This window comes from Notamacropus eugenii, chromosome 4 (genome assembly GCF_028372415.1).
Source record: "Notamacropus eugenii isolate mMacEug1 chromosome 4, mMacEug1.pri_v2, whole genome shotgun sequence".
NCBI classification, from domain to species: domain Eukaryota; kingdom Metazoa; phylum Chordata; class Mammalia; order Diprotodontia; family Macropodidae; genus Notamacropus; species Notamacropus eugenii.
Genome location: NC_092875.1, coordinates 33,361,552 through 33,388,273, shown reverse-complemented (window position 1 = coordinate 33,388,273; position 26,722 = coordinate 33,361,552). Strand labels below are relative to the sequence as shown.

The window sequence follows — 26,722 nt, the reverse complement described above, 5'->3', positions numbered from 1 at the left end:
TGCCATTTGCCTCAGTCTCCTTAATTGTAAAATGGGAGAAATACTAGCACCTATCACCTAGGGTTTTTATGAATATCAAGTGAAATAATATTTGTAAAGCACTTAACACAGTGCCTAACACATAGTGGGTGCTATATAAATGCTGGATACTGCTGCTTTTTCTGATTATTTCAGTTGATCAGTGTTGACAGCAAGTGTGATACAATGGTTAGAGAAACAGATTTGGTGTCAATGGACATGCATTTAAATTTCATTACTGACTTCTATACCCTGTATCACCTTGGGCAAGTCACTTGTCTCCAGCTTTGTTTCCTTTTCTATAAAATAGGGTTGTTGTATTTGGTGATATCCAAGGTCTCTTATAGCTCTGAAAAAAATTATCCTGTGATCTCTTCCAAAGCTTTGGCTCCCAGAATGGAATATAATTCTTAAGATGTGGTCTGACTAAGGCATGGTGCAGCAGTTCTTCCTTTTCAATTCTGCCTCGTTGTTCCCCTAGATGCCACCAAAGCCTCAACTTAGATCTTGCTTTCTATAGGATCTTTCCCCTGCCCCATTTTTTCCTATACTAATACATTTCCTCTGATATCATGTCCCATTTGCCCTGTATGTAGTTTGCAAGTACAATTATTTCTAAGTAATCCTCTTGAGGTCAGGGACTAGGTATTGCCCTTTTTTAACATCCCCAATGCTTAGTTTAGTTCTTGGTGCATAGTAAACTCTTAATAAATTCTTGTTGACTGATTGATTCTTGGCCCTTTTTTCTTGGAAATTAGTCTCTTTTCATGCAGCTAACACTCACCCAGAAGAGAGGAAAACACATTGCAAATAAAATGGGCACTTTCAGTTTTTGCTGATTCTGGAGACAAAGGAAGCCTTTGTCCTATCTGTAAGACAACCATCTGATCCATTACTATCCATTGGAGAATTACACCCAAAACTTTGCTGCTCCATGTTGGGCATTGGTAACAGGAATGTGGGTCATCTCTAGGAAGTCCATGGGCTAAGATTTTGTTCCCAAGTTATAGTATCATGGAATATCATGGAATTATATTAGATATTGTCTATTTCATTCCATAGGTTGGAAAATGAGAATCAGAGCAGGGAAGGAACTTACTATGGACATGGCACCAAAGAATGACACAATTAAGACTAGACCTGAGGCCTCCTGACTCCTAATCAAATGTTTGTTCCATCATACTGAACTATCCTTAGAGTATAGAGTATAAGGATGGGAGGCCAAATGGTTATTAGGTTATTTCTATATTTTTCTGAAATCATCAGTCAACTGGCCATTGTGAAATGCTTACGAGTGGTTGAACTAAATTTTGATGGGCATGACAAAAATGATGCATTATTTGACTGAGCTGACTGAAAAGTTTCACTAAGACCATTGGACTCACCTTTGCAAATATAGTCTTGTTTTTGATTCAGTAAGAAGGAAGTAGGTCATTATAAGTTATACTTTGTGGTTGCTGTCATTAATCAGCATTACTGTTTGAAGACATTACCATTGCATTTCCTTTTCTAACCTCATTTCTTGTTTCTTGTCCTCTTCTCCCTTTTCTTGGCTTTCTCACAGTGAAAAGGAACAGTAAGTATTCTGTGACATTTACCTTTCTACTGACTGACTTTTACCTGTTTTTTGATCAGTGTGTTATGCTCCTGCAGTGAGAAGACAGAGGTCAAGGAGTAAGCAGCTGTAAAAATATATATATATTTGAAAATGTTCCCAGGGACTCGAAACATTCAGAGAAGTTTCAGAAGATTTGGCAGCTTCTTCCACTTCCTAGGGAGGGAGGCAGATGTGGGATGTGGAGGTGGGCTTAAGATTTAGTCCTTGATAATAACTTGGCCATGATTGGCAGCCAGTCTCTAACTCCTTGATTTCTTTAGCTTCACACCAGGAAAGCTGCCTTGGATAAAATAAATGCCAAGTAGAATAATGTCTCTTGGTAATAACAGAATGATGGGCATACACTTTACAATGCAGCATGCTGAGCACATAATTTCCATCCCACCACAAAAGGTTATCTTGCTTTTCAGTGGAAATGACTTTGAAGCAAAGGGCAGATGTGGGTGAAGGGTCAGTTTGAATGATCAAAATTAGGAAAGTGGGATTATCTTTACACATACTTACACCTTCAAAAAATGAGAAAACATATCCAGTCTTTATACTTATTACTTCTAATTGGGTAAAACATCAGTTCATTTACCTGGGCCTCGGTTTCCTTGGCTGTAAAATAAGGAGATTAAACTATATGACTTCTGAGATCACTTCTGGCTGTAAATCTCTGATCATGATGATGGCAATTCATTTGACTTCAATACACATGTACTATTTATACATATGTATTAAATACCTACTATATACATACATGTATTAAGCACCTACTATATGCCAGGTTTTGTGGTATTATGGGCAAAACACTAGACTTAGAGTTAGATGACTATATTTGGTCCCATCTTCCTCCACTTGCTAACTGTCTGACCTCTCTAAGTTCTAGCATCCTCATCTGCACTGAGGGAAGTTGTCCTGATTTCCTTCAGGACTCAGCTCACATGTCACCTTCTACAGGAGGTCTCAAATTGATAGTGCCTTCCTCTCTAAGGTTACTTTGTACCTACTTTGTATATAACTTTGGTATACCACTGTATGTACCTATTGTTTTCCCCATCAGAAGACTTGAGTTTAAATACCTGTTCTTCCACTAACTGTGAATGATCTATTTAGAGAATCTGTCAGTCTATGAATAACATCTTAACATGTGTAGACTGGTTGGACTACTCTGGGTCTTCTCTGATTTCTAAACCATGTCCCCTGGGTTGGGTTTGCTTTTTAACTTTTTTTGTGTGTTGTCGTTCCTTATTAGATAATAAACTCCTTGAGGGCAGGGAGAATCTCTCTATTTTTGTATTTATATCTCCAGTACTTAGCATGAGACCTGGCCCATAGTACAGAACTAATTAGTAAGAACTAATTAATTAAATAAATTATCTGCACATAGTTCCTAATAACAAAGCATCAATTCTAATAATTTGCATTTTTCTTAACAGAGTAACCATAAATTAACCCATAAAATGTAGGACACAAAATAAAACTGTTAACATGCAAAATAATTTTTCTCATTAGTAATTCCCTAGAATTATGACCTTTTGTGCTAACATATCAGTTTAAAAAAAACATTGATTTCAAATAATATTCACTTTTTGTAGCATGTGAAATCTGCAGCACCATAAATACTTTTCTCCTTTTTGTGGATATAACGAATTGGCCATTTGTTAATGCCAAACTTGTGGCCAACAGTGGCTGCAGATATTCTGGCAGGAAGTTTAACACCTTTATTTTCTCACTAAGTCACTTCAGTGACTTTGCGTGCTTTGGCTTAAAGCCTAAAACACTTACACTACACGTTGGGGGCATAATTACAACATAAAACTTGGGCTTTAAAAACAAGCAATTAAAATATTCAATGAATGAGTGGGGAGCTCTTTCTAAGGACTGGATGAACAAGACCAGTGAAGCACTTCGTAGAGTACAAACTTGTACCCTTGCCTCTAATTTTCTTCCTCTACTGTGAACAGTTGTGAATATGCATGGTTGCCAATGCAAAAGTGAAAATGAAGTTACTAAGGAAATCATGGTAATGTTTGAAGTCACTAAAGTTAAACCCATGAATGTTGAGGATAGACTATATTTATAAAGTCATATTTTATAAAGTTTATAAAGATATTATGACAGTAAAGTTATTATGAAGTATTTAGCACAGTATCAGACAAGTAGTAGATGCTCCCTTCCTCTCACCCTCATAAATTAATTAATTAATTAATTTTCACGACTGTCATGTTCCTAAACTGCTGCTTCTAATATATTATGGACTGGAAAAGCAGATGACTAAGCCTCATTAAAATTATGCCTTGCACAGAGAGAGTGCTAGAGTAATTGTTATTGGATACGTGAAGTAAAATAAGAGTAAATAAGATCTGAGCGAGAGGACCTCTGAGTCAAGTGCATGAGCCTTTGCAAATGAACTTTGTAACATTTGTGAAATGGATGTGATGAGGACAGAAGCATTAAGCTTATTTTACCACATGGCCCCAGAAGACAGGGCAAGCATACAGAGAGTTAGAGAATGAGATTAAAATTCCATCCCTGCCACTTAGCAAGCTGTGTGACCTTGGACAAGTCACTTAACCACTCTAAATTTCAGTTTCTGTATCAGTAAAATGACTAGACGATATCAAAAGCCCTGTCCAATTCGAAATTTTCTGATCCCATGATCCAGATTGATGGAAGAATTTCCTAATGGTTATGGCAATGAAACAGATTTGATTACCTGATTCAGTGATGAGTTTCTCGTCAGAAGTGGGATCCTACTAGGGACTATGTGAAAACTTGTTGAGTATATAAAAGAGAAGATTCTTTCTTCAGGTGGGAGGTCAATATGAGCTAACAGTATTATATGGCAGCTTTTCCTAAGTTAATATGATTGAGGCTGTTTTAAGAAAAGCATGCAATAGTGTTTACCTTACCAGGGAGACAATAATTACTCTGTTCTGTGCCATAGTCAGACTATATCTTGGGTATTGTGGCAGCTGTATGGAGAATGAATTAGATAGGGGAGAGAATTGAGGGAGGGTACAAGTCTGTTGGGTAGGAAGAGTTTATTGCAGTAGTCCTGGCCAGACATAATGCTGGCCTGAACTAGAATTAGAGAGAAGAGAAACAGATGCAAGATAAGTTGTAGAAATAGAAGCAACATGATTTGGGAATCGCTTGGATGGATAAGAAAATTGAGGAGTAGAGAATGACTTTGTGATTGTGAACCTGAGTGACCGTAAGGTGGTGATGCTATCAATAGAAATAGGGAAACTTGGAAGGGAGAGGGAAAGGTCATAAGTTTTGGTTTTGACATGTTGATTTTGAGATGCTCGTAGGATAATCAATTTTAAATATCCAAGAGGCAATTGGTGATGTGGGACTGAAGCTCAGGAGAGAGATTAGGGCTGAATACATATAGCTGGGAGTCATCTGTGTAGAGATGAAAATTGGACTCATGAGAGCTGATGAGGTCACCAGGAGAGAGGTACTATAAATAATGTATAGATGTATGTGTATGCTATTTACATATAAATGTACACACATGTAGATTATAGGTATGTATATGTATACACATATATAATGCACTGGGGGAGGGGAACACCTGTAATTTCATTGGTCTGGGGAAATTCCAGTAGGAAACTCCTTCTACCAATGTAGATTAGCAACTTCTGCAAATGATAGTCAAAAAGATTTGCCTAGGTCACTGAAAAGGTAAGTGATTTGTCTAGGGTCACACAGTTGAAAAGTAATGTGTAGAAGTGTACTTCCATTTAGGTCTTCCAGCCTCATTGTCTGGCCTTTAATCTTTTACTCTACTTGTATTGTCAAGAAATGAAGCATGTCATAGTGAGTAGAGGACAGATCTGGAATTCAAGAAACCCAGAGTTGAAACACTGTTTCTGACACACATTGGAGGTGTGATCTTGGGGAAGTCAGTTCGTTTCTTGGTGACCTAGGCAATTCAATAAGGATGTAAATGACAAAGAATGTGCTGATCTGGATGGGAGAGCAAATTTCTCTCCTGGAAATTCCCCATGCCAGTTAAGTCACAGGCCCCCAACATTCTTCCTTCCCCACCCTCACACACCTGGAAGAAAATGTTTGCAGAGGGCTTTACTAGTTGTGTGACTATGTAACACTCACTTTACTTTGCTAAACCTCCATTTCCTCACCTATAAAATGGGCATAATAGCAAAAATTGAGTCTCATAGCAGCCGCATGAAGTTAACTGTTATTGCTATTATTATGCCTATTTTCTAGGTGAGAAAACTAAGGTTTAGGCATGTAAAGTGACTGTTGTATAGTCATATAACTAGTGCCAGAAGTAGGAAATGAGCCCAGGTCTTCCTAGCCCCAAGTACAACAAACTATCCACTACTCACTTGAAGTTGCCTTTCTAGGAAACAGGAATGACTGATTGTAAGCTGGAAGGCTCTATTTGATTTCTCTTCTCCCCAGCTACCTACTTAAAGATACCAGTTTGATCCTGAACAGCCAACAAGGCCAAATTAGTTCTGTTTTTATCCCCAAAGGAGCAGAGTCTGGCTTCTACATCCTACTGGATCATTAATTTGGGTTAAACAGGCTTCATTACCACCACTCTTCCCATCCATGGTGCCAGGGTAATATTTTGGGGTTGGCACAAGTCTCTCCCAGATGTGATCTGAGTAAGCCTTCCCTGTTTAATTTCACAAAGAACTGTTGAAGCCACCATGGACAGTGGCATGGCTTCTAAAGGGGGAGCAGATGCCTTCTTTGTAGGATGTATCCATCTCCTTCCTTTTCTTCATTAGCCTCTAAGAGATGAGTTTGTTTATTTTATCCAGGAACAAGATGTAGCAGATTGTGCTGAGAGCTACTCTGCTGAAATCACTGCAGGTGGGAGTAGCCTTTTGAGGCCACCAGAGCCAAATCCCTTCATCTCCTGCTGAAGATGCAGTTGTTTTTGGCTTTGGAATTCTGAGACACAAGTGGGTTCTTTCTTTACCATCTCGTCACTTACTTTTCCCTAATCAAGCTGATCTATTGTGGTTCATGAACTGAGCCCTGTTGGGAATTGGATGCTTGGGAGTGATGGTCAAAGTCAGAAGTTAATGAAATTTACACAAGAAAGTGACCTGGTCTGTGTTGTAGAGGCATGCACTTTAGGAGGAACTTCAGTGAACTGGGATACTAGTGTGGCATATAGATTTGTACCTCACAAGAAAGAGCTGAGAATGAAATGAAAATCATTCAACACAAGAATAAATGGAATAGACATATCCACGGGATCATAAGGCTATAAGATTATAAATACAGAGCTAGAAAGGACCTTAAAGATCATTAGTCCAACTCCCTCATTTTACAAAAGAGGAAACTGAGGTCAAGAAAGGTAGATGACTTACCCAGTATCACACAGGTAATAAGAGGCAGAACTGGGATGCAGAACCAAGTCTTCCTACTTCAAACCTAGTACTCTTTCCATGTCACCATAATTGAACATATAGGAAATAATTTCTTTTTTTTAGAGGACTGGGCTTGGGATCAGAGAAGTTGAGTTCAAATCTGGCCTTAGATATTTCCTAACTGTGTGACTCTAGGCAAGTAATTTAACCTCTGTTTGCCTTAGCTTCCTCAACTGCAAAATCAGAACAATAATAGCTCCAATGTTGCAGGTTTATTGTGAAAATCAATTAATATTTGTAAATATCTGATAATAGTTGTAAGAAGCACTTAGCACAATGCCTGGCACGCAGCAATAGAGAAATGCTTATTATCTTCCTTTGTCTCTTAGAAAGCATGACATGTTACATACGTGTATGTGTTTATATTCACGAAACTTAGCCTTCATTTCCTCAACCTTCATTTATTGGGATGATGGCTTCCAGAACCCAAAGAACCAAAGTATTGTGATCACTCCTTTTGTTGTGGGTTGCTTGCTTTAGTATAGTATAATGGTTAGAGTGGTAGACTTGGAGTCAGGAAGACCTAAGTTTATATCTTGGCTCAAGACACTGATTCGTTCTGTGACCCTGAGCAAGTCACTTAATCTCTCTCAGCCTCAATGTCTTCATCTATAGCCTGGGAGGTAAACAAAGCACCTACCTCTCAGAGTTTTTGTGAAGATTAAATGAAATTTTGTATATGAAGAACAATATACATGTTAGATATCATAACTATTTTCTTTTTTATCATCATCATCTTCACTATTACTTAGTGATCAATATACCAACAAGTAGTTATTCATGCCTTTTTGCATGATGAAGATATTTTCCATCTCTGACACATACCAACTGTGTGGCTTTGGGAAGTCACAACTTCTCACTGGGCTAAGCAATTTTCTAAGACTACAGATTGCAGATAATGTGCTGACATGCATTGTTAAAATGACTTTCCTCACCTAGAGTTCCCTGTACTCTTGACACCACAAGTTCAAATCCTTATCTCTAGCCAACTATGTTCAAGGAACTATACTAAGCTATGGAGATATGAAGAAAGGCAGAAACAGACCCTACCCTCACAATGTTTACATTCTAATGGGGAAGACAGCATATACTTAAGTAGATACATGGGCAGCTATGTGGCACAGTAGATAGTGTGCTAGGCCTGGAGTCAGGAAGACTCATCTTTCTGAGTTCAACTCTGTCATCAGACACTTCCTAGTTGTGTGACCCTGGGCAAGTCACAACACTGTTTGCCTTGTATCCTCATCTGTAAAATGAACTGAGGGATGAAATGGTAAACTGCTCCAATATCTTTGCCAAGAAAACTCTAAATGGGGTCATGAAGAGTCAGACACAACTGAAACAACTCAATAACAAAGTAGATACATACATGATGTAGAGAGAGTAGGTAATTTCAGAGAGGAAGATACTTATAACTTGGGGTTGGAATGGGAAGAGTTTCCTGCAGAAGGTGGAATTTGAGCTGAGTCTGGAAGGCACTTAGGGAGAAAAGAGGCAGAAATGAGGAGGGAGAGAATTCCAGGTCTTGGGGATAGCCAAGCTATGGAGATGAGAGGTGAAATATAATGTTCAAGAAACAAGTAGGTCTATATGCTAAATAATAGAATACATGAAAAAAATTAAATGTGCTAAGAAAGTGGGAAGTAAGAGGTATGAAGGTTAGAATGAGAAGGGAAGGGGTCAAGCTTTAAATTCCAAATATATTTTATATTTAAGTATATATTTGATCTTGGAGAGAATAGGGAGCCACTGAAGTTCATTGACTAAGGGGACTGGCATGAACTGATTTATACTTGCCCAGAATCAGAGGATTATAGGTTTGGAACTGGAAAAAGTCCGGAGTCCAACACCCTCATTTTACAGAGGAGGAGATGGAGGACCATTGGTGTTAATTGACTCCAGATTCAGTACCATTCCCATTGTACTATGTGCCATCTTTGCTCTGGAGTGAACACTGACTAAGCTGAGAAGAAAGCAACTGTAGAGAAGAAACCTGGGACCATTACTGGGTATTTAAAAGTAGTATCTCTGGGGTCTACTCTGAATGATCAGAATTATGGCTCCAGTAAGGAACTTTGGATATTATTGGGGGAGGGCAAGAAAAAGCATCATGCTGTAGTGGAAAAAGCGATAAGTAGATTGAGAATCAAGCTCTCAAGCGTTTACTTAGTGCTTTAAGGTTTATATGGCAAATTGCCTGGTACTTAATAAGTGATTACTCTATTGCCAGGCATTCGCTGAGCACTGGTGATACAAAGAAAGGCAAAAAACAGTTCCTCCTCCACATGAGCTCATGGCTTAATGGGATATGGGATGCTTTGAATATGTTACATCACTTGATAATAACCCTGTGATGTTTTACGCCAATTTGCACATTAGGAAACTGAGTCTGAAAGGTTAAGTGATTTGCCCAGGTTCATCCAACTAATGTCTGAAGCAACCCAGGTGTTCCTGACTTCAACTCAGGAAGTGCACACCATCCATACCGTCACCCAGATGTTACTAACTTGTCATGTGTCCTTGGGCATGTTCCTTCTTCCATCTGGTCTTGGTTTCTTCATCTGTATAGAGAGGAGGTTGGGTTAGATCATCTCCAAGTTCTCTTCCAGCTCGAACACTGATTCTGGCGTTGAAGGCTCTGTAAGATGCCTTGCAGCTGGGTCAGGACCACGGACAATTCCTTGACTTTCCTTGTTGGGTTAACACCCTGGGTGGCTGTCAGTCTCTTTGGGCAAAAAAACCTTTCCATCATATCAATTTGGAATTATGGGTCCTAGCTAATAGGATTGTAGAGCTGGAAATGATCTTAGAGGGTGTTAAATTCAGGCCTTCATTTTATAGATCAGGCACCATTCTCCCCTACATGTGCTGTTCACCCCTATTAGAATGTTAGCTCCCTGAGGAGAGAAATTATCTTGCTTTTTTGGTGTTGTTATCCCCAGTACTTAAAACAGAGCTTGGCATATAGTAAATGCTTAATAAATACCGTTTTTTGTTCATTTATTCACTTGTGTGATTTATTCAAAGTCACCTAGGTAGAGATGTCCTGGACAAGGGCTTATTTAAAATTCCCTCGAGAGCCAGGAGTTTGCTTTCCTTGGCAGAGTTGTCTGAGTGGCTTTCAAGGAGAATTGTAGAGACCAGATGTGCTCTTTGCCCCTAAATTGCAGGCACCTGCTGGGATTTCAGTACTCCGGTCAGAGCTTGGCATTCATGGGATTACAGGAGGAACAATTTGCCTGAGAAAGACTCTTTCAGATTCTTTTGGACTTCTCAGAATACCATGTTCATTTCAGTTCAGTTCATTCAGCATTCAGTTCCTTGAATCTGCCCTCAGCATATGCTTGTTGGCTTCTTTCTTTGAATACTAAGACTGTCATGTATATAGGGCTAAGTACTGCATTCCACGCACAAAACTTCTCCCATGGCCTGATCTCACAGAGGTTCAGACAAAGGTACTCTCACAGAGAACAGACAAAGGTACTTCCATTTTTCAAAGCAACAACTTTGATCTTGAGTCTACTTTCCTTTAATTCTGATTGTCACACAGTGAGGCTTCATGAATGTATCCCAGGCCTGCTGGCAGCCTGACACCTCTAGAAAGCTGGAAGAAAACAAATAATTTGCTGAGGTACCTTCCAGTTCTAGAGCTATGATCTCACAGAGAGCCACTGGAATTTGTAGAGCAGGGAAATGACATGGTCAGACTTGTCTATTAGGAATATCCTTTTGGCAGCTACATGGAGGATGTGCTAGAGTGGGGGCGGGGGGAGACTTGAGACAAGAGACATAGGACAAGTGTTGCTATCTGCGTGCAGTACTGTGGCATAGAGTAGAGTCATAGATTTCAATTCAGGAAGCCATGCATACCAATATTGCCTCTAGTTATCTTCCAGCTGTGTGACCATGATCAAATCATTTACTCCCTCTGAGCATCAGTTGCCTGAACTGTAAAATGTGAGAAGGGACTTGACTTGATCAGTGGGGTCAAACTCAAAGACATACAGGGGTCACATATTGATTTAGTTTTGAAATGTGGTTTTATCTATGTTTTATTGTATTTTGTTAAATATTTCCCAATTATAATCTGATTCTGGCCATATTTGGGAGCATTGTGAGCCACAAAAAAGCCCTGGACTCCATTTGTAACACCTCTGAACTAGGGGAACTCTAAGGTAGTATTCTTCCAGCTCCAATTCTACGGGTCTCTACATAGGCAGCAAAGCTTTCCAAATTCCACCTCCACCTTTCAGACAAGTCATTGCCTACCTTTGTGAACCTCAGATTTCTCTGTAAAATAAGGGAATTCACTTGGTCATCCATTGGTTTTTCAGCTTTATGATTTTAAGATTCAATTATTTTAAGCAGAAACGTCACTAATATTTCTGATGACTGAGGCAAACAGTATTAAACGTACCCTTGGGTCAACTTTTTAATACAAATCCAGTTATGTAGGTGAGACCCCATAATACTGTCCTTAGTGGAGAGAAGAGTGTGGTGCGGATGCCAGGGAAAAGCTCCCTTAGAACTCCTGCTGCTGGAGGAAGAGGGGAAAGCAGCCAATTTGGTAGTTTGTTATTTTGACTAGTTACTCTTGCTCACTAGGTCCTCAGCTCAGTTATTTCTCTGCTGCTGAAGGATTGAAAATACTTTCCGTGTCCTCTAAATTTAGGCACCCTGAAACAAAGCCCCAGTCACCTTGCCCTAGTTAACACTCTGATCTGAGGCCTAGAGAGATTAAACAACCTGTCCATTGCCACATGACTTGTAAGGACCTGAGAAACTTTCAGAAAAGCAGTCCTTTCTTTGGGGTAGGGGGGGATTTGGTTGTAGGCTTAAAGGAATTGATGTAAAGTATTGGTGATTGTCAGAAGATGTGTCTATGGCTTAATTTAACTCAACAGAGGGAACCTCATCAGACCAAAACATGGAAAGAATTGAGAGACACATATGTCTATTTTTGTACAATGTGTACAAAGGGCAGGGACTTATTTAATGCAAGTTTGTAATCCACACTTACTGGGAATATCTCTTCCTTCTCTACCCACCCAAAACCTGTTCCTTTTCCTTCCTGGACCTAACCTGTCACCCACTGATCTTTTCATATTTAAATGCTTCCTTTGTGGTTTATGTTTATTGTTTTTATTTTGGGCTTGGTGGGGCAAGATTTCAACCCATTCGTTTCTGATTCTAAGCCCAGCATCCTATCCACAATGCCACACGGAGATTGCATTTGCCCTGTTTGCCTTAGCAGGCTGTTGTGAGTCAATTGCAGTAAAGTCTATGAAAAACTTTTAAAAACATAATTGTAACACAACAGTGTGAGAATTGACTCTCTTATTGCCATTGTTATTTGAGGTATGATTGTTACTGAGAATCGAAGGTTTTCTTGTCTACACAGACCCTCCCATCACCACCACTAATCCCCCCATAATCTGAATCTCCATTAGGAGAAAAGGATTTCATTGGAAAAACTGATCTCATGTTTTTGCTGTTTGCTTTTGGAACGAGAACAGGGAAATCAACAGGAGGCAGTGAGTCCCACAGAGGCAGATTGGAGATGTTTTTAAACACAGGTTTTGTTGTTTATCTACTGTCTTCTGTGGCCAAGGAATTACGTTTAGAGGAATGTGTGATGATGCCCTTGATGGGATTTCTACCCATCTGCTAGAAAGGAAAATTATTGGAATGTGTGGGCTTGTTTTGTGGGATCCTCCTGTTTGGTAACTCAGAGCTCATAGGATTAGATCTGGGCACCTAGAGGAAACTGTGGGTCACATGGGCAATGAGTTCCTGTGGAGTGATAGGGAGGGAATGAATTAGACTGTATGAATGGGTCATACTGAATAACCAGGGTTATTAGTGGGAGGCACACGAAGAAATGAAATTCTCCTGATTTATTCATGTTGGTTAGACCCTGAAGATGTCCAGTATTGACCATGGAGCTTTACAAAGACTATAGGCAAACTGGAGAAAGGCCAGAGGTGAAGAGTAATGATTAAAGTAATGGAAAATAGATCCTAGAAAGAGATGCCAAGATCTCTAAGAACCCTACATTTTTCAGTATTCATTCAGTCAGTCTTTACCATGTTTGGTGTTTTTATTTTTTCAGTTTGAGGGTGGGAGGTTGAAGATGGACATCCATTCCTGTGTTTTAATTGTTGAAAGGAATTCCCACTGAGGAATTTACTTCAGAGACTTACTAGCTGTGTGAACCTGGGCAGGCCACTTAACTTCTTTATCTTTCATTTTTTTCTTCTGCAAAATGAGAGAGTTGAATGAGATGATCTCTGAGGTCCCTTAGATCTGAGGAATCTAAGATCCTAGAATCCTATGATCCATCTAGGGCAATGATTCATGCATAGATTTCAGGAATTCTGTGAATTCAGATAGGAAAAATTGATATCTTTACTTCAACATGATTGGCTTCCTTTGTAATCTTATGCATTTTATTTTATGCATTTAGAGACATTATTATGAGTAGGGGTCCACTGGCTTCACCAGACCTCTGAAGGAGTCCAATGTACCACAAAGGTTAAGAATCTCATAGCTGAAGGATTTCCTTGTATCCTGGTCTGCTTTTACCTGCCTGGGACACCAGCTTATTTCTTCACATTCCTGGGCAGCAGGGAGGAGGGGGAGACAATGTGTGGATGAACTTGAGAGGGGCAGAAGGAGAGTAGGAGAGAGGGTTAACATGACTTTCAGTTCCCAACTTCAAGTGTCAAAAGTCAATTTCATGCTTGCTGACACAATTTCAAGGAGCAGACATAATAGATCCTGACAGCTAATGGGACTGGAGCTCTTACTGAAGAGCTATTTACTGATTGGATTTAATTTTTCCCTCCTTTAATGGAGGCAAAGTTCTCTAGTAGTCTGGCAGTGGCTGGGCTCAGCCCTATACCCCTCCCTGAGATAATGAAACTCTCTGTTTAGTCAGTGAACCATATCATGAAATGCCTTCTTAATCATCTTGCTTATAGCTTACCAGAGCATTGAGTTTTTCCAACGTTTTTTTTTGATCATTTCAACATTCATTATCTCATTCGAGCCTCTCCATAACCCTATGAAGTAGGTGAGACAGGGATTACTGTGACTATTTTACAGATGAGGAAAACAAGATTCAGACAAGGGAAGTGACTAGCTCCAGGGCTCAAACTGATCCCTGTGAAAGAGACATAGAAGAATTATCCCCATTTTACAGATGACAAAACTGAGGTCCAACAATGGGAATTTGACTTACATGGTCACATAGACTGAGGGTCAAAGCTAGGAATATAATTTAGTTTTCCTGACTCTTATGCTAGTATTTTTGGATTATACCATAGTATGAACTATCATACTAACAGGTTATTGATATTAATAACAAGTTACTTTATCTACTTGTGCCATAGTTTGCAAAAAATTAAAAATAAAATCCTAATAATAGATAGGATCTCATCCCAAGACCATTGTCTCTAAACTCTAATAAAAAGGTGAGAATGAGATAATTTTTATGATAATAATTAAATCATATTTATATAGGACTTTAAGGTTTATAAGGCACTTTTATATATTTGATCACCTGTCCAATCAGCAAGCTTTTATTAAGTATCTAGGTGCTTTTTAAGTATTCTCAGTGCTATACATTAACTCCTCACAAGTCAAGTCAACAACCCAGGCACTGTGTTAATCACTGGAGATATGGAGAGAAGCCAAAAAAATTGACATGGTTGTTGGGCAGAGCCTAAGAATATCCCCATTTTATAAATAAAGAAACCAAAGCTCAAAGAGTTTAAGTGACTTGCCCAAGATCAGACAGCTCCAGGCACTAATGACATAAGGTTCTCAAAGCTATATAAATAAATGAATGAATGGATAAAGAATAAGTGAATTAATATATAAAAATAAAATCTCATTTGTGCCTCGTAACTACCCTTTGTAGGAGGTACTGCAGACAAGGAGGTCCTATTTTGCAGACAAGGAAACTGAGGCTCAGATACATGTTCTGGTCAGTCATAATTTCACTTTGGGGTTTTTAGCACCTTCCTTACAAGGACCTGTCTCCATCTATTCAGTTTTTCCTTGCACTATTACAGGGTTTGCATTTGCATTCCAGGCTCCCAACAGGATGGTCCGTCCGCCCTGACCAGACTGAAAGACAGAGAAAAAATGAAGAGCTCACAGACGAGGAAAAGGAGATTATCAACAGAGTGATTGCTCGAGCTGAGAAAATGGAAGAAATGGAGCAGGAGCGCATTGGGTAAGGCGGTGACATTTCCAGAGAAGTCATTTAAACCTTGAGTTGTGAAAATAAGCCCTGAGCAGGTTCAGACTTAGGGATGCTGCTCCATCAGTAGGAGAAACTGAGGCTTTGGGAATAAATTCTACAGAAGGTTTGAATTTAGAAGGTTGCTTAACAAGATAATAGGCATTTATTAAGTGCCTACTATGTGCCAGCAACTGCACTAAGCAGCGGACTTACATAGAAAATCAAAGGGGTCCCTGCTCTCAAGGAGACTGAAATCTAAGGGGAAGCGGGGAGAGACCACATGCAAATAACTCTGTACCAACAAGATAGATACAAAATAAATTATAGTTAATCTCAGAGGAAAACTTTGCAAATCTTTGAGTGCTATATAAATGGTAGTCATAGTGGTGATAGTGACCATATCTAGTCTAACTCTTTACTTTGCAGAAGAGGAAACAGAGACCCAGGGTAAAAGTGAACCAAAAGTGAACACAGGTGTTCAGTTAAGAGCAGGGAAGGCCAGAGAAAATGAAACCAAGAAAAACCTTTCACTTGACTAATTCCAACCAGCCCACTACAGTATTTCTGCCAAGACATAACACAGGAAGACAGTTCCATCTTCAGAGACATGGTGTAATCTTGCCCAAGCTGTGGGATTTGGAGGAGGGAGGAGGAACTAGTGAATGGGGATGTGGGGAGTGACTGGGAGAAGTAAGAGTTTGTGGGGAGCATGAGCAAGGGTGGGTATCTCTCTCCCTCTAACCTTATTGATCAAATCTCCTTTCTGGGATGCTTGCCTTTGTTCTACCTGCTGGTGAGTTTTGTTCCATGGATATAAATTGGTTCCAGCTAAGCTGGCCAGCTGCTGGGACTGGCAAAGCCATACACTCATCTCTGGCTTATCTCTCCATACGCAGGCGTCTGTCCCCGAGCATTGCTACTGTTCAGGGCTGGTGGGGTTCCTTAGATAGAAAATTATGTTATTCAGTAAGGGGGAGGGGATGCTTTTGATTTCTTCTCTGAATCATGTATGCTCAGCAGTCAGCCAACCCCAGGAGATTATAGACCCAGTAGAAAAAGATAAATCTGCTACAAACATTTCCTACTCAACCTGGATTCTTCTCTTATCCACTAACTGGGGTAAGCTGATTTCTGATGTTTGATTGGGAGGAGTGGACAGAGGACAGGACCTGGAATCAAAGAATTGGAGTTCAAAAACCCAACCTCAGACAAAGACTAAGTATCACCCCAGGCAAGATGCTGAACTTTTGTCTGCCTCAGTTTTCTTATCTGTAAAACTGGAATAATAATAGCACCTATTTTCCAAGGTTTCTATCAGGATCATAGGAAATAATAATTGTAAAGCACACAGTAGGTGCTTAATAAATGCTTATTTGCTAGCCTAGTCTACCAAACTAGGAAGATTTCAGGTAGAGGCTGACAGATGGGCTATGTGTCCATCATCTGAGGACCAGCCTTGCTAGTTCTGGAGATGGACATGAACAAGACGGTCTCAGGAAGATGAACTTTTCAGCCACAAAAGTTCTCAGTAACTGTCTCAGATTTGGCAAAGGGGTTGCAATCTATACCAGTAAAGCATACACAATAACTCCAAGTGAATATTAACAATACAGTTCTAAATGGAGACCTTGGGACCCACTTTAATAAGAATGAAATCAGAGCCAGCACGCATTTATTAAGGTCTCACTATGTGCCAGGCAGTGTGTTAAATGCTGGAGATATAAGGACAAAAAATCCAAAAGTCCCTTCTCACCCCTCCATGCAGCACACATTTCAATGGAAGAAAATGATACCTAAATAACCAGATATGTACAATATATAGGCAGAGCAGATGGAGATGATCTGAAAGGTATGAAAGCTCTGAAGGGGGTTGAGGGTCGGGGGAGAGACCAGGAAAGGTCCCTCAGAAAGAGGGATCAGAGCTAATCTTGAAGAAAGCAAGAAAAACTCAGATGAGACCCATTTGTGACGAACACCTGTTGGCCCTGTTTTAGTAAAAATAAGACCCACTTGTAACTTCTACTATGCACTTACATAAAATAATGGGCTAATGTCCATAAAAACAGTCAAGTCTCTTAAGAAAGTTAGGTCTTGAATTAGTTTTTCCACATCCTTCTTCATGAACAAGAGAAAGAGAAACTTCAATCCAAAACAGTGTGTTACAGAAGAAAGAACTCTGAACTTGAAGTCAGGAGACCTGGGTTCTGGTTCTGCTTTTGGCTCTCCCACTGACTATGGGCCTCAGTTTCTTCATCTGTACAATGGAGGCCAAATCCTAGAATCTCAGGGAATACATTTTACTTTTAAATAGGTTGCATTGTTTTGAATGTTTTTCCTTACATCTAACCTAAATTTGCTTTTCTGCGACTTCTACCTATCGTTCCTGGTTCTGTCCTCTAGGGCTAAACTTGGCAAGGCTAATCTGTCTTCTTTAAATACTCACATACAGGTTCCTCCCTCACCCTTCACTTAATTTTTTCTTCTCCAGGCTAATTAGTGCTGTTGTTGTTTAGTCAGCTGTGAACAATTATAATTATGAATAATCCCACGAACCACAGCATACCAGCCCCTTCTATCCTCCACTATCTCCCAAAGTCTGTCCAAGCTCATGTTTGTTGCTTCCATGACACTATTTATCCATCTCAACCTCTGCTGTCCCCTTCTCCCTTTGCCTTTAATCTTTCCCAACATGTGATGTTAAATGGTTTGCAGTGGATTTGAACAGATATCACTAATTTTTTTTTACTCCAGTACTGCTTTTCTCACCCTTTTATTGACTATCTCTTCTAAGGGATTCTTGTCCAAAGTAATGATCACCTGAAGTAATTTCCTCCATTCCCATCCATTTAAGTTCACTGACACCCAAGATATCAATACTTAATCTTTCCATCTTCCGTTTGACCACATCCAGCTTAACTTGGATCATAGATTGTTCCATTCCAGGTTCCTGTGCAATATTAATCTTTACAGCATCAGATTTTCCTTCCATCACCAGACACATCTGTAGCTGAACTTGCTTTTGGTTTTGGTCCATTTGCTTTGTCACTGCTGGAGCTACTTGAAGTTGTCCTCTGTTCTTCCTTGGTAGTGTATTGGACACCTTCTGACCCAAGGACTCATCTTCTGGAGTCATATCTGTTATTTTAATACTGTCCATGGGGTTTTCTTGGGAAAGATACTGGAGTGGTCTGCCATTTTTTCTCCAGTGGATCACCTTTTGTCAGAATACTCCACTATGGCCTGTCCATCTTCTGCAACCTTGCATGATTTAGCTCATAATTTCATGGAGCTACGCAAGCCCCTCCACCATGACCAGTCAGTGATTCAGGAGAGAAAGTATTGCTGGTTCAATAAATTATGTCTTCAAGGTCTTTCAACATCCTAGTCACCTTCCTTTGGAATCTCTCAATTTTTTTCCTAAAATATGGTGCCCAGGACTTAATATAATACAGATATTATCTGATCAGAGACCATCACTTCCTATTGTGGGAAAAAGCTTCTCTCTTTTTTAAAATTAATTTTGAACTTAAATACGTAAAGACAGAAAAAGAACATTTCCATGTACACAGCAGAATATAAGAGGATTCATTATAAAACCATGAATTTACATTTCATATTGTTTGCTTTTTTATTTTGGAAAAACTATACCAGTATTATACATCATTTTCAAAGCTACCCTGCTTTCTATTCTTCTTTCTAAATTTTCTTTTGTTCTCTGCTGTACACCTTTTACATTTTTCCTCTCTCCCCACCATACCCTAGAGATGGTTACCATTAGACACAAATATGTATATGTATGAATGTGTATAAATATATATTTTATATATACATATATATATACAAGTACATTTATATGTAGAAACATTCCATACATGCTTCTGTTTATCACTTCTTTCTCTGGAGGCAGACAGCATTTTCATAGGTCCCTTTTAATTGATATGAGTATTTAGAACACTCAAAAAAATGTATTCACTCAAAATTTTTCTTAAAACAATATTGCTGCTACCGCGTGCAATATTTTCAAGGTTCTATTCATTTTACTCTTCGTTTTTTCATGCAAGTTTTTCCATGTGTTTCTAAAATCAATGAGCTCATTTCTTATAGCACAGTAGTATTCCATCACAATCATATATCACAACTTGTGTTCAATCATTCCCCAATTGATGGGCATCCCCACCATTTCCAATTCTTTGCCACCACAAAGAGAGTGGCTAGAAATATCTTAGAACACATAAGTTCTTTTCCTTTTCTCCTAATCATCTTGGGAAATAGATCTAATAGTGTTATTGTTGGGTCAAAGGTTATAGACTGTTTAATAACTTTGGGGGCATAATTCCAGACTTCTCTCCAAAATGGTTGGATTAATTCACAGTTCCACCGACAGTAAATTAGTATCTCTGTTAATTCAGTCTCACATTAGCTTCCTTGGCTGCCACATCACACCATTGACTCTCCTTGAGCCCCTGGTTCACTAAAATCCTCAGATTTTCTTCAGATGGACTCCTCTCTAGCTGCATTTCCTCCATTTTATATCATATTTATTTTAAATATAATAATAGATATCATTTATTATGTAAAAATAAAAATATGTTTAAGACTTCAGATCAATCCCTATTAAGCTTCATTGTAGTAGATTTGGTTCAGTATTCTAGCCTGTCAAGTGTTTTTAATGATCCCAAACTTCTCCCTGAAACAATGGCCCATATTTTTGGTTCCATATCCTGAAGCAATCATCCAATATTATTAGCTTTTCCTCCTAGCTTTCTCTACCATCCCTTCCTGATAATGTTGAGTTGATGCCAAAGCACTGTCAAAATTCTAAAATAACTAAACCTCTAGAATTCCAAATCGATGTCTCCCTCATTTACTTTTCCTAGTGTGGAATTTTATCCTATTCAGGGGACCACCTTATTAGCTAAGGTCAAACTGGGCTATTGAAGTCCCATGACCTCAGCATCATAGTACACCTATATTGATGTGGGTTACTTTCTGTTAGGCTGTCTGGAGAAGGGGAAGGCTATCTGCAATGGGGAAGAGGTTGGCTTAGGCTAGTTTCTGGTCAAGGTCCCAGTTACGATGTACATAAATAGTTCATCTGTAGTATAGACAATCAACCCATAGAGCTAGTCAACAAGTACACATATCTTGGGTAGACACTGCAGAGGGGCAGTGTTGGCGGAGGAGTAGGTGCTGGGAGATTGAAGTCCTTTTAATGACCCCAAACATCTCCCTGAAACAAAGACCCCTAATTTTGATATCAGGGTTTTTCCTGTGATGAACTATGATTATATAACCTAGGATACCCCAGCCTGAAGAATTAAAGTGGTAGGTTGCCCAAAGGGCAATGGAAAAGTGGGAATGAGCAGGCTGTCAACCATTACAATCAAGTAACCAGAGCATTTATTAAGCACCTACTTGCCAACCACTGGATAAGGAACTAGGGATACAAACATACATCCAAAAGAAGCAATCCCTGCTCTCAAAAAACTTATATTCTATCTAAGGATACCATATGCCCATATATTAGTATAGGGGTAGGGACCAGTGAAATCACAGTATAGGGAACTCTCAACATAAGAATATTCCTCCTACCCATGCAGGTTGGCATCTTCTCTTTACCTTAGAGTTTTCGAGAGTTCTCAGAGCAATAAATGACTTGGCCAGGATCACACAGGCTCAGTTTGTCAGAGGTCTAGGTCTTCTGACTCTGGGGCCAACTCTCTACCATATCATACTTTCCTGTGGAATAAAACTATAACAACAGTAGTAGTGATCATCACTAGATTTATGAAGTGCTTTGCAGATGAAATAAATCCAAGGTAATTAAAAGCAAGGTCATTTAGAAGGGGAGGCAGTAATGAGGGAGAAGGGTTAAAGAAAGACTTGGTTTGGAAGGTGACACTTAAGCTTGGTTACAAGCCAAGAAGGAAGCCAGAGAAGTGAAGGATATTATTAGAGAGATGAATGACCAACAAACTGACGATCCTGTCACTGAGTGAAAGTGATGCTAACTAGTGGAGAGCCCAGGGGCTCTACTGATATCCACACCATAATGATAGCTAGCATTTCTAGTAATAGCTAACATTGATAAAATGCATTAAGGTTTGCAAAGCACTTTACATATGTCATCTCATTTGATACTCACAACAGCCCTGAGAGGTAAGGCGCTATCATTAGTCTCATTTTGAAAATGAGGAAACTAAAGTAGACATTGGTGAATTAACTTGCCCAGCATCACACAGTTAGTAAAGGTCTGATGCAGGATTGGAACTCAGGTCTTCCTGACTCTAAATCTAGTTCATTATTCCCTACACCACTTAATTGCCTTTTAATGTAAAAAAAAAAACCTCAAAGAACACCCATCTCCCACCTCACCTGCCCTGCTACCAGCCCCAATTCAGTATATGGCTCATCTCCACCTCTCCAACATGGAGATGTTTTCAGAAGACACAGATGATAGTTACACAAGGCAGGAAGACATGGATAGTTTGGAATCTACATTGCTGGAGGGTATTACCCACATCAGTTAGATCACAGACCCATCCAAATATCAAAGCATCAAAGTCCCAGTATGAGTTGTTCAGGGACTTTGCTGGAAGCAGCAGTCAGAATTGCTAGAGGCAATTCTAGAGGTGACACATAACTTTCCATCCCTCTATGCACAGCTAAAAAAAGAAAGAAAGAAGGAAGGAAGGAAGGAAGGAAGGAAGGAAGGAAGGAAGGAAGGAAGGAAGGAAGGAAGGAAGGAAGGAAGGAAGGAAGAAGGGAGAGAGGTAAGGAAGGAGGGAGAGAGGGAAGAAGAAAGGGAGGAAGTGAGGAAAGAAACATCCCAGTTTCTGTTCCATCCTAGCTCTCTCTGGGACCTGGGGAGGAGGTCAGAGCAGATAATGATGAAAGGGAAGTTTCAGAAGTCATCACACAAGAGCAAGGCATCTGGCAAGGCTGATGATAGGACTGCAGCAGCTGCATCCTCCCACTTCAAACCAAAAACTCTCAAAGTCAACTTAGCCTAGGATTGCCAGAGGGAGAAAGATGTCTTGTGAGTTAGACATGTCTTCTCCCAGAAAATATTTCCTAGTGCCCTTTGAGTTTCTCCTGCCTGCTCCACCACCTTTCCTGAAGGAGCTAGGCTTGGATTTTTCTTCTTAGCATCTGCTCACTGTTCTTATCGGTAACAGAGTCAGGACTGGAGGAGACTGTCATCTGGATAATAGTAAGTAAAAGAACAAGGGAGAGAAAAGTCAGGCATGTGCATTGGAAAGAACACTGGCCCATGATGCAGGAGACCTGGCTTTGAATTTTCTGTTGACTCATCATGTGACTAAGCAAGTTGCTTTCTCTTCCTTTAATAAAATGAAGGGATAAATCGAGAGTAGGACTTCTTAACTTCTTTTTGTGTTCTGGATCCCTTTGGCAGATTGGTGAAGACCCCTCAGAATAAGGTTTTTAAAAGTGTAAAATAAAATACAAATATAGCAAATACAATATTGCAAAAGGACACTGATTTTATTGAAAGACAATGATAAACTTCTTTTTTCAATTAATTAATCTTTTTGTTTTCAGTTTTCTACAATCACTTCCATATGTCTTAGATTTTCCCCCTCCCTCCCCCACCTTCCACCCTCCCTGCCCAAGATAGTGTGCATTCTTATATAGGTTCTACAATACATTCTTATTAGATACATTGTCACCTCAGTCATGTTGCATAGAAGAATTAAAATGAATGGGATGAACCGTGAAGACAAAACATAACCTAACACAAGAGAAAATGGTCTGCTTCATTCTGTTATCCAATTCCATAGTTATTTTGCTTCAAGAGTCCATTGGGAATTTTTTGCGTCCTTGCATTGCTGTGAAGGACTAAGTTTACCAGAAAAATTCCTCACACGCTGTGGTTGTTGCTGTGCACAAATTTCTCTTGATTCACTTCAGTCCTCCTTGTCACTTTCACTCAGCATCAGTCCATATAGGTCTTTCCAGGTCTCGCTGAAGTCTTCTTGTTCATCATTTCTTATAGCACAATAGTATTCCATGACATTCATATACCACAACTTGTTCAGTCATTCCCCATTTGATGGGCATCACCTCAATTTCCAGTTCTTGGCCACCACAAAGAGAGCTGCTATAAATATTTTTGTACATGTGAGACCCTTTCCCATTTTTATGATCTCTTTGGGACACAATCCTAGAAGTGATATTGCTGGGTCAAAGGATATGCACATTTTTATAGCCCTTTAGGCATAGTTCCAAATTGCTCTCCAGAATGGTTAGATTAGCTCACAACTCCACCAGCAATGAATTAGTGTCCCAACTCTCCCACATCTTCTCCAACATTTATCATCTTCCTCTTTTGTCATGTTAGCCAGTCTGATAGGTGGTACCTCAGAGTTGTTTTGATTTGCATCTCTCTAATCAATACTGATTTAGAGCATTTTTTCATATGACTATAGATAGCTTTAATTTCTTCCTCTGAAAACTGCCTGTTCATATTCTTTGACCACTTGACAACTGGGGAATGACTTGTATTCTTGTACATTTGACTCAGTTCTCTCTATATTTTTAGAAATGAGGCCTTTATCACAAACTCTAGTTACAAAAGTTCTTTCCCAGTTTTCTAGTTCCCTCCTAATATTGGTTGCATTGGGGTTTTTGTGCAAAAACTTTTCAATTTAATGTAACCAAAATTATCCATTTTGCCCTTCGTAATGTTCTTTATCTCTTGTTTTGTCATAAATTTCTCCATTCTCCATAAATCTGATAAATACACTATCCCTTGCTCCCCTAATTTGTTTATAGTATCAGTCTTTATACCTGGGTCATGTATCCATTTGGACTTTATTCTTGTGTATGATATCTGGCATTGGTCTATGCTCAGTTTCCACCACACTGTTATCCAGTTTTCCCAGCAATTTTTGTCAGACAATGAGTTCTTATCCCAGAAGCTGGGGTCCTTGGGTTTATCAAACGGTAGATTTCTATATTCATTGACTACTATGTCTTGAGTACCTAACCTATTCCACTGGTCTACCCCTCTATTTCTTAGCTAGTACCAAGTGGTTTTGATGATTACTCCTTTATAATACAATTTGAGATCTGGTAGGCAATGACAAATTTCTAATGGGTGGGAGAGGGGGAAATGAGAGGGAGAGGATTTAGAATTGGAAATAAAACAAAAATTGAATTTAAAAAGAAAAGAAATACAGTTCTACTAATCTATGACTCCAGCCTTTGCACATTTATATAGATCATGATATAAATAGTCCTTGAGCCCTTGGGCTTCCAGGATATGGACATTTATATAGTGTTTCAACTGTACTTCCTTGGACAGTCTCTCAAAATATTGCTCTGTCTTCTGTCCTAATCCAGGGAGACCCTGAGTGTGTTATTTCTAATTCTACTTTACTCTCCCCATCAAAGTCTTTTAGCTCTTATGTAAGTAGTGAAGCTAATAAGACCCATTTGTTTTTGTTTTGTTTAAGACTGCATCTCCCTGCCTCCCAAAGTGTATTGACCTCTCATGAGCCTACCCCAACCCAGATCAGCATGGAAGCTTTTATCTACCCCATTTCTGATCTGGCCTAGTTCAGCCCTCCTTGTCAGCCTGGTGGCTTCCTGATGGGGTCTGGCCCACCATACTGATGCCAGGCAATGAAGACATCTAATTGTCTTCAGTCCTTCTGCAGCTCAAAATTCTGAAACTCAAGTAATCCACTATCCTCAGCCTCCCTAGAAGCAGGGACTGCAGCCTGGCTAAGACTTTGAGTATAGTACAGGTTTTATTCAACCTAACAAAATGTTCAGAATGGACTCAGGTCTTCCTGAATCCTCAGACCCAGCACTCAATTAACTACTCTATCTACTTGCCTCAAAAAAAATGAACCAACTTAGAACTGATTGCCAGTCCAGGTACTACTGTCAAATGATTGATTCATAAGCAGAAAAGGATGGAAAATACAAGTAAAATGTTTCCTACCAAGATCCAAGAGATGAAGGATAGAAAGAAATATATTCCTTCTTAAAGCCTAGCACCATCTACCTGCAAGGCTGTCCTAGGAGTTCAAAGCTACAAAGGAGCTGAGGCCAGCATCTCAAGGATCCTATCATCAGTGGGATTCTTTTCATTTGAGTTTCTGTGCACCTTTCAGGTGTGAAATGCTCAAGAAAATGGACTAAATGGTCTCATGGGCTTTTCCAGTTCTGATATTCCAAGATCTTAATGTCCTCCCAGCTCTGAAATTCCCTGTTCTAAGGCCCCTCTCAGCTTTGACACTCTCTATGCTTGTGTATAAAATCAATCAATCAATCAATCAGTAAACATTTATTAGGAGCCTACTATGGACCAGTCACTGTGATAAGTGTTAGGGATACAAAAGAAACAAAATACAGCCGTTGCTTCCATACTCTAATAGGAGAGACAGTATGCAAATATATACAAAGCAAGGATAAATAGGAAATAACACAAGAAAGGCACTGGAATTAAGAGGAGATGGGGAAGGTTTCCTGTAGAAGGTGGGATTTAGTTGAGACTTGAAGGAAGCCAAGGACGTCAATAGTCAGAAGAGGGGAGAAAACATTCTAGGCATGGGGGAATGGCCAGAAAGATGCCCAAAGCCAAGAGAAGAAGTGTCTTGTCATGGAACATCCAGGAGATCAGTGTCACTGGATCCAAAAGTATGTGTCAGGGAGTAAAGTGTAAGAAAACTGGAAAGGTAGGAGGAGGCTACATTATGAAAGGCTTTGAATGCCAAACAAAGCATTTTGTATTTGCTCCTGGTGGTGATAGAGAGCTAGTGGAATTTATTGAGTAGTGGGGTGACATTGTTGGACTTGTGTTTAGGAAAATCACTTTAGTGACTGAATGGAGAATCAATTGATATGGAGAAAGACTTGAGGAAGGCAGATCCACCGGGAGGTTATTGAATAAGAAAATGGGAAATATTATTTTTGGGGGGAGGTGGGGAGTGAGATGTGGGAGTACACCAGCAGCTGGCTTCTGAACTGTGCCTCCAAAAGGAGCATCATCTTTTCCTCTTCCTCCTCTCATTGCCTTCCCACTGGGGACCTACCTTGTCAAATGACTATGATGAAAGTAATTGTGCATCCTGTTCACAAAGGGACAGGTAGGCCAGACAGCTTCTTCTGTTCAGGGTCAGCTCCCTCCATGCACGTGATTTCTCAGAAATAAGCCAGTGACAGATGGTGAAAAAAATCAAGCAAAATTAAGTTATTAACCTTAGTGACCAGGCATAGAGGCAGAGCTGAGAGGCAGAGAGACACTAGGAGATTGGAACATTTCCTCCATCCTTTCCCGTATTTTGGTGTAAAATGAAAGAACACTTAAACAGAGCAAAAGGGATTTTGCTTGACCCTTGCTTCACTAGAACTATAGAGACCTCCTCATGTAAGGCTCAAGGCTATAGAAGG

General features: G+C 39.6%; 1 protein-coding gene across 2 annotated transcripts in view; it reads left to right on the top strand.

Annotated features, from left to right (window-relative positions):
* The window catches only part of RPH3A (rabphilin 3A), a 171,173-nt gene that overhangs the window by 51,693 nt on the left and 92,758 nt on the right, over positions 1-26,722 (top strand). For both annotated transcript variants that reach the window (XM_072600400.1, XM_072600399.1), the window contains exon 3: positions 15,146-15,289. In XM_072600400.1, the coding sequence (XP_072456501.1) occupies positions 15,146-15,289 (144 nt within the window). The remainder of the gene's footprint in view (positions 1-15,145; positions 15,290-26,722) is intronic.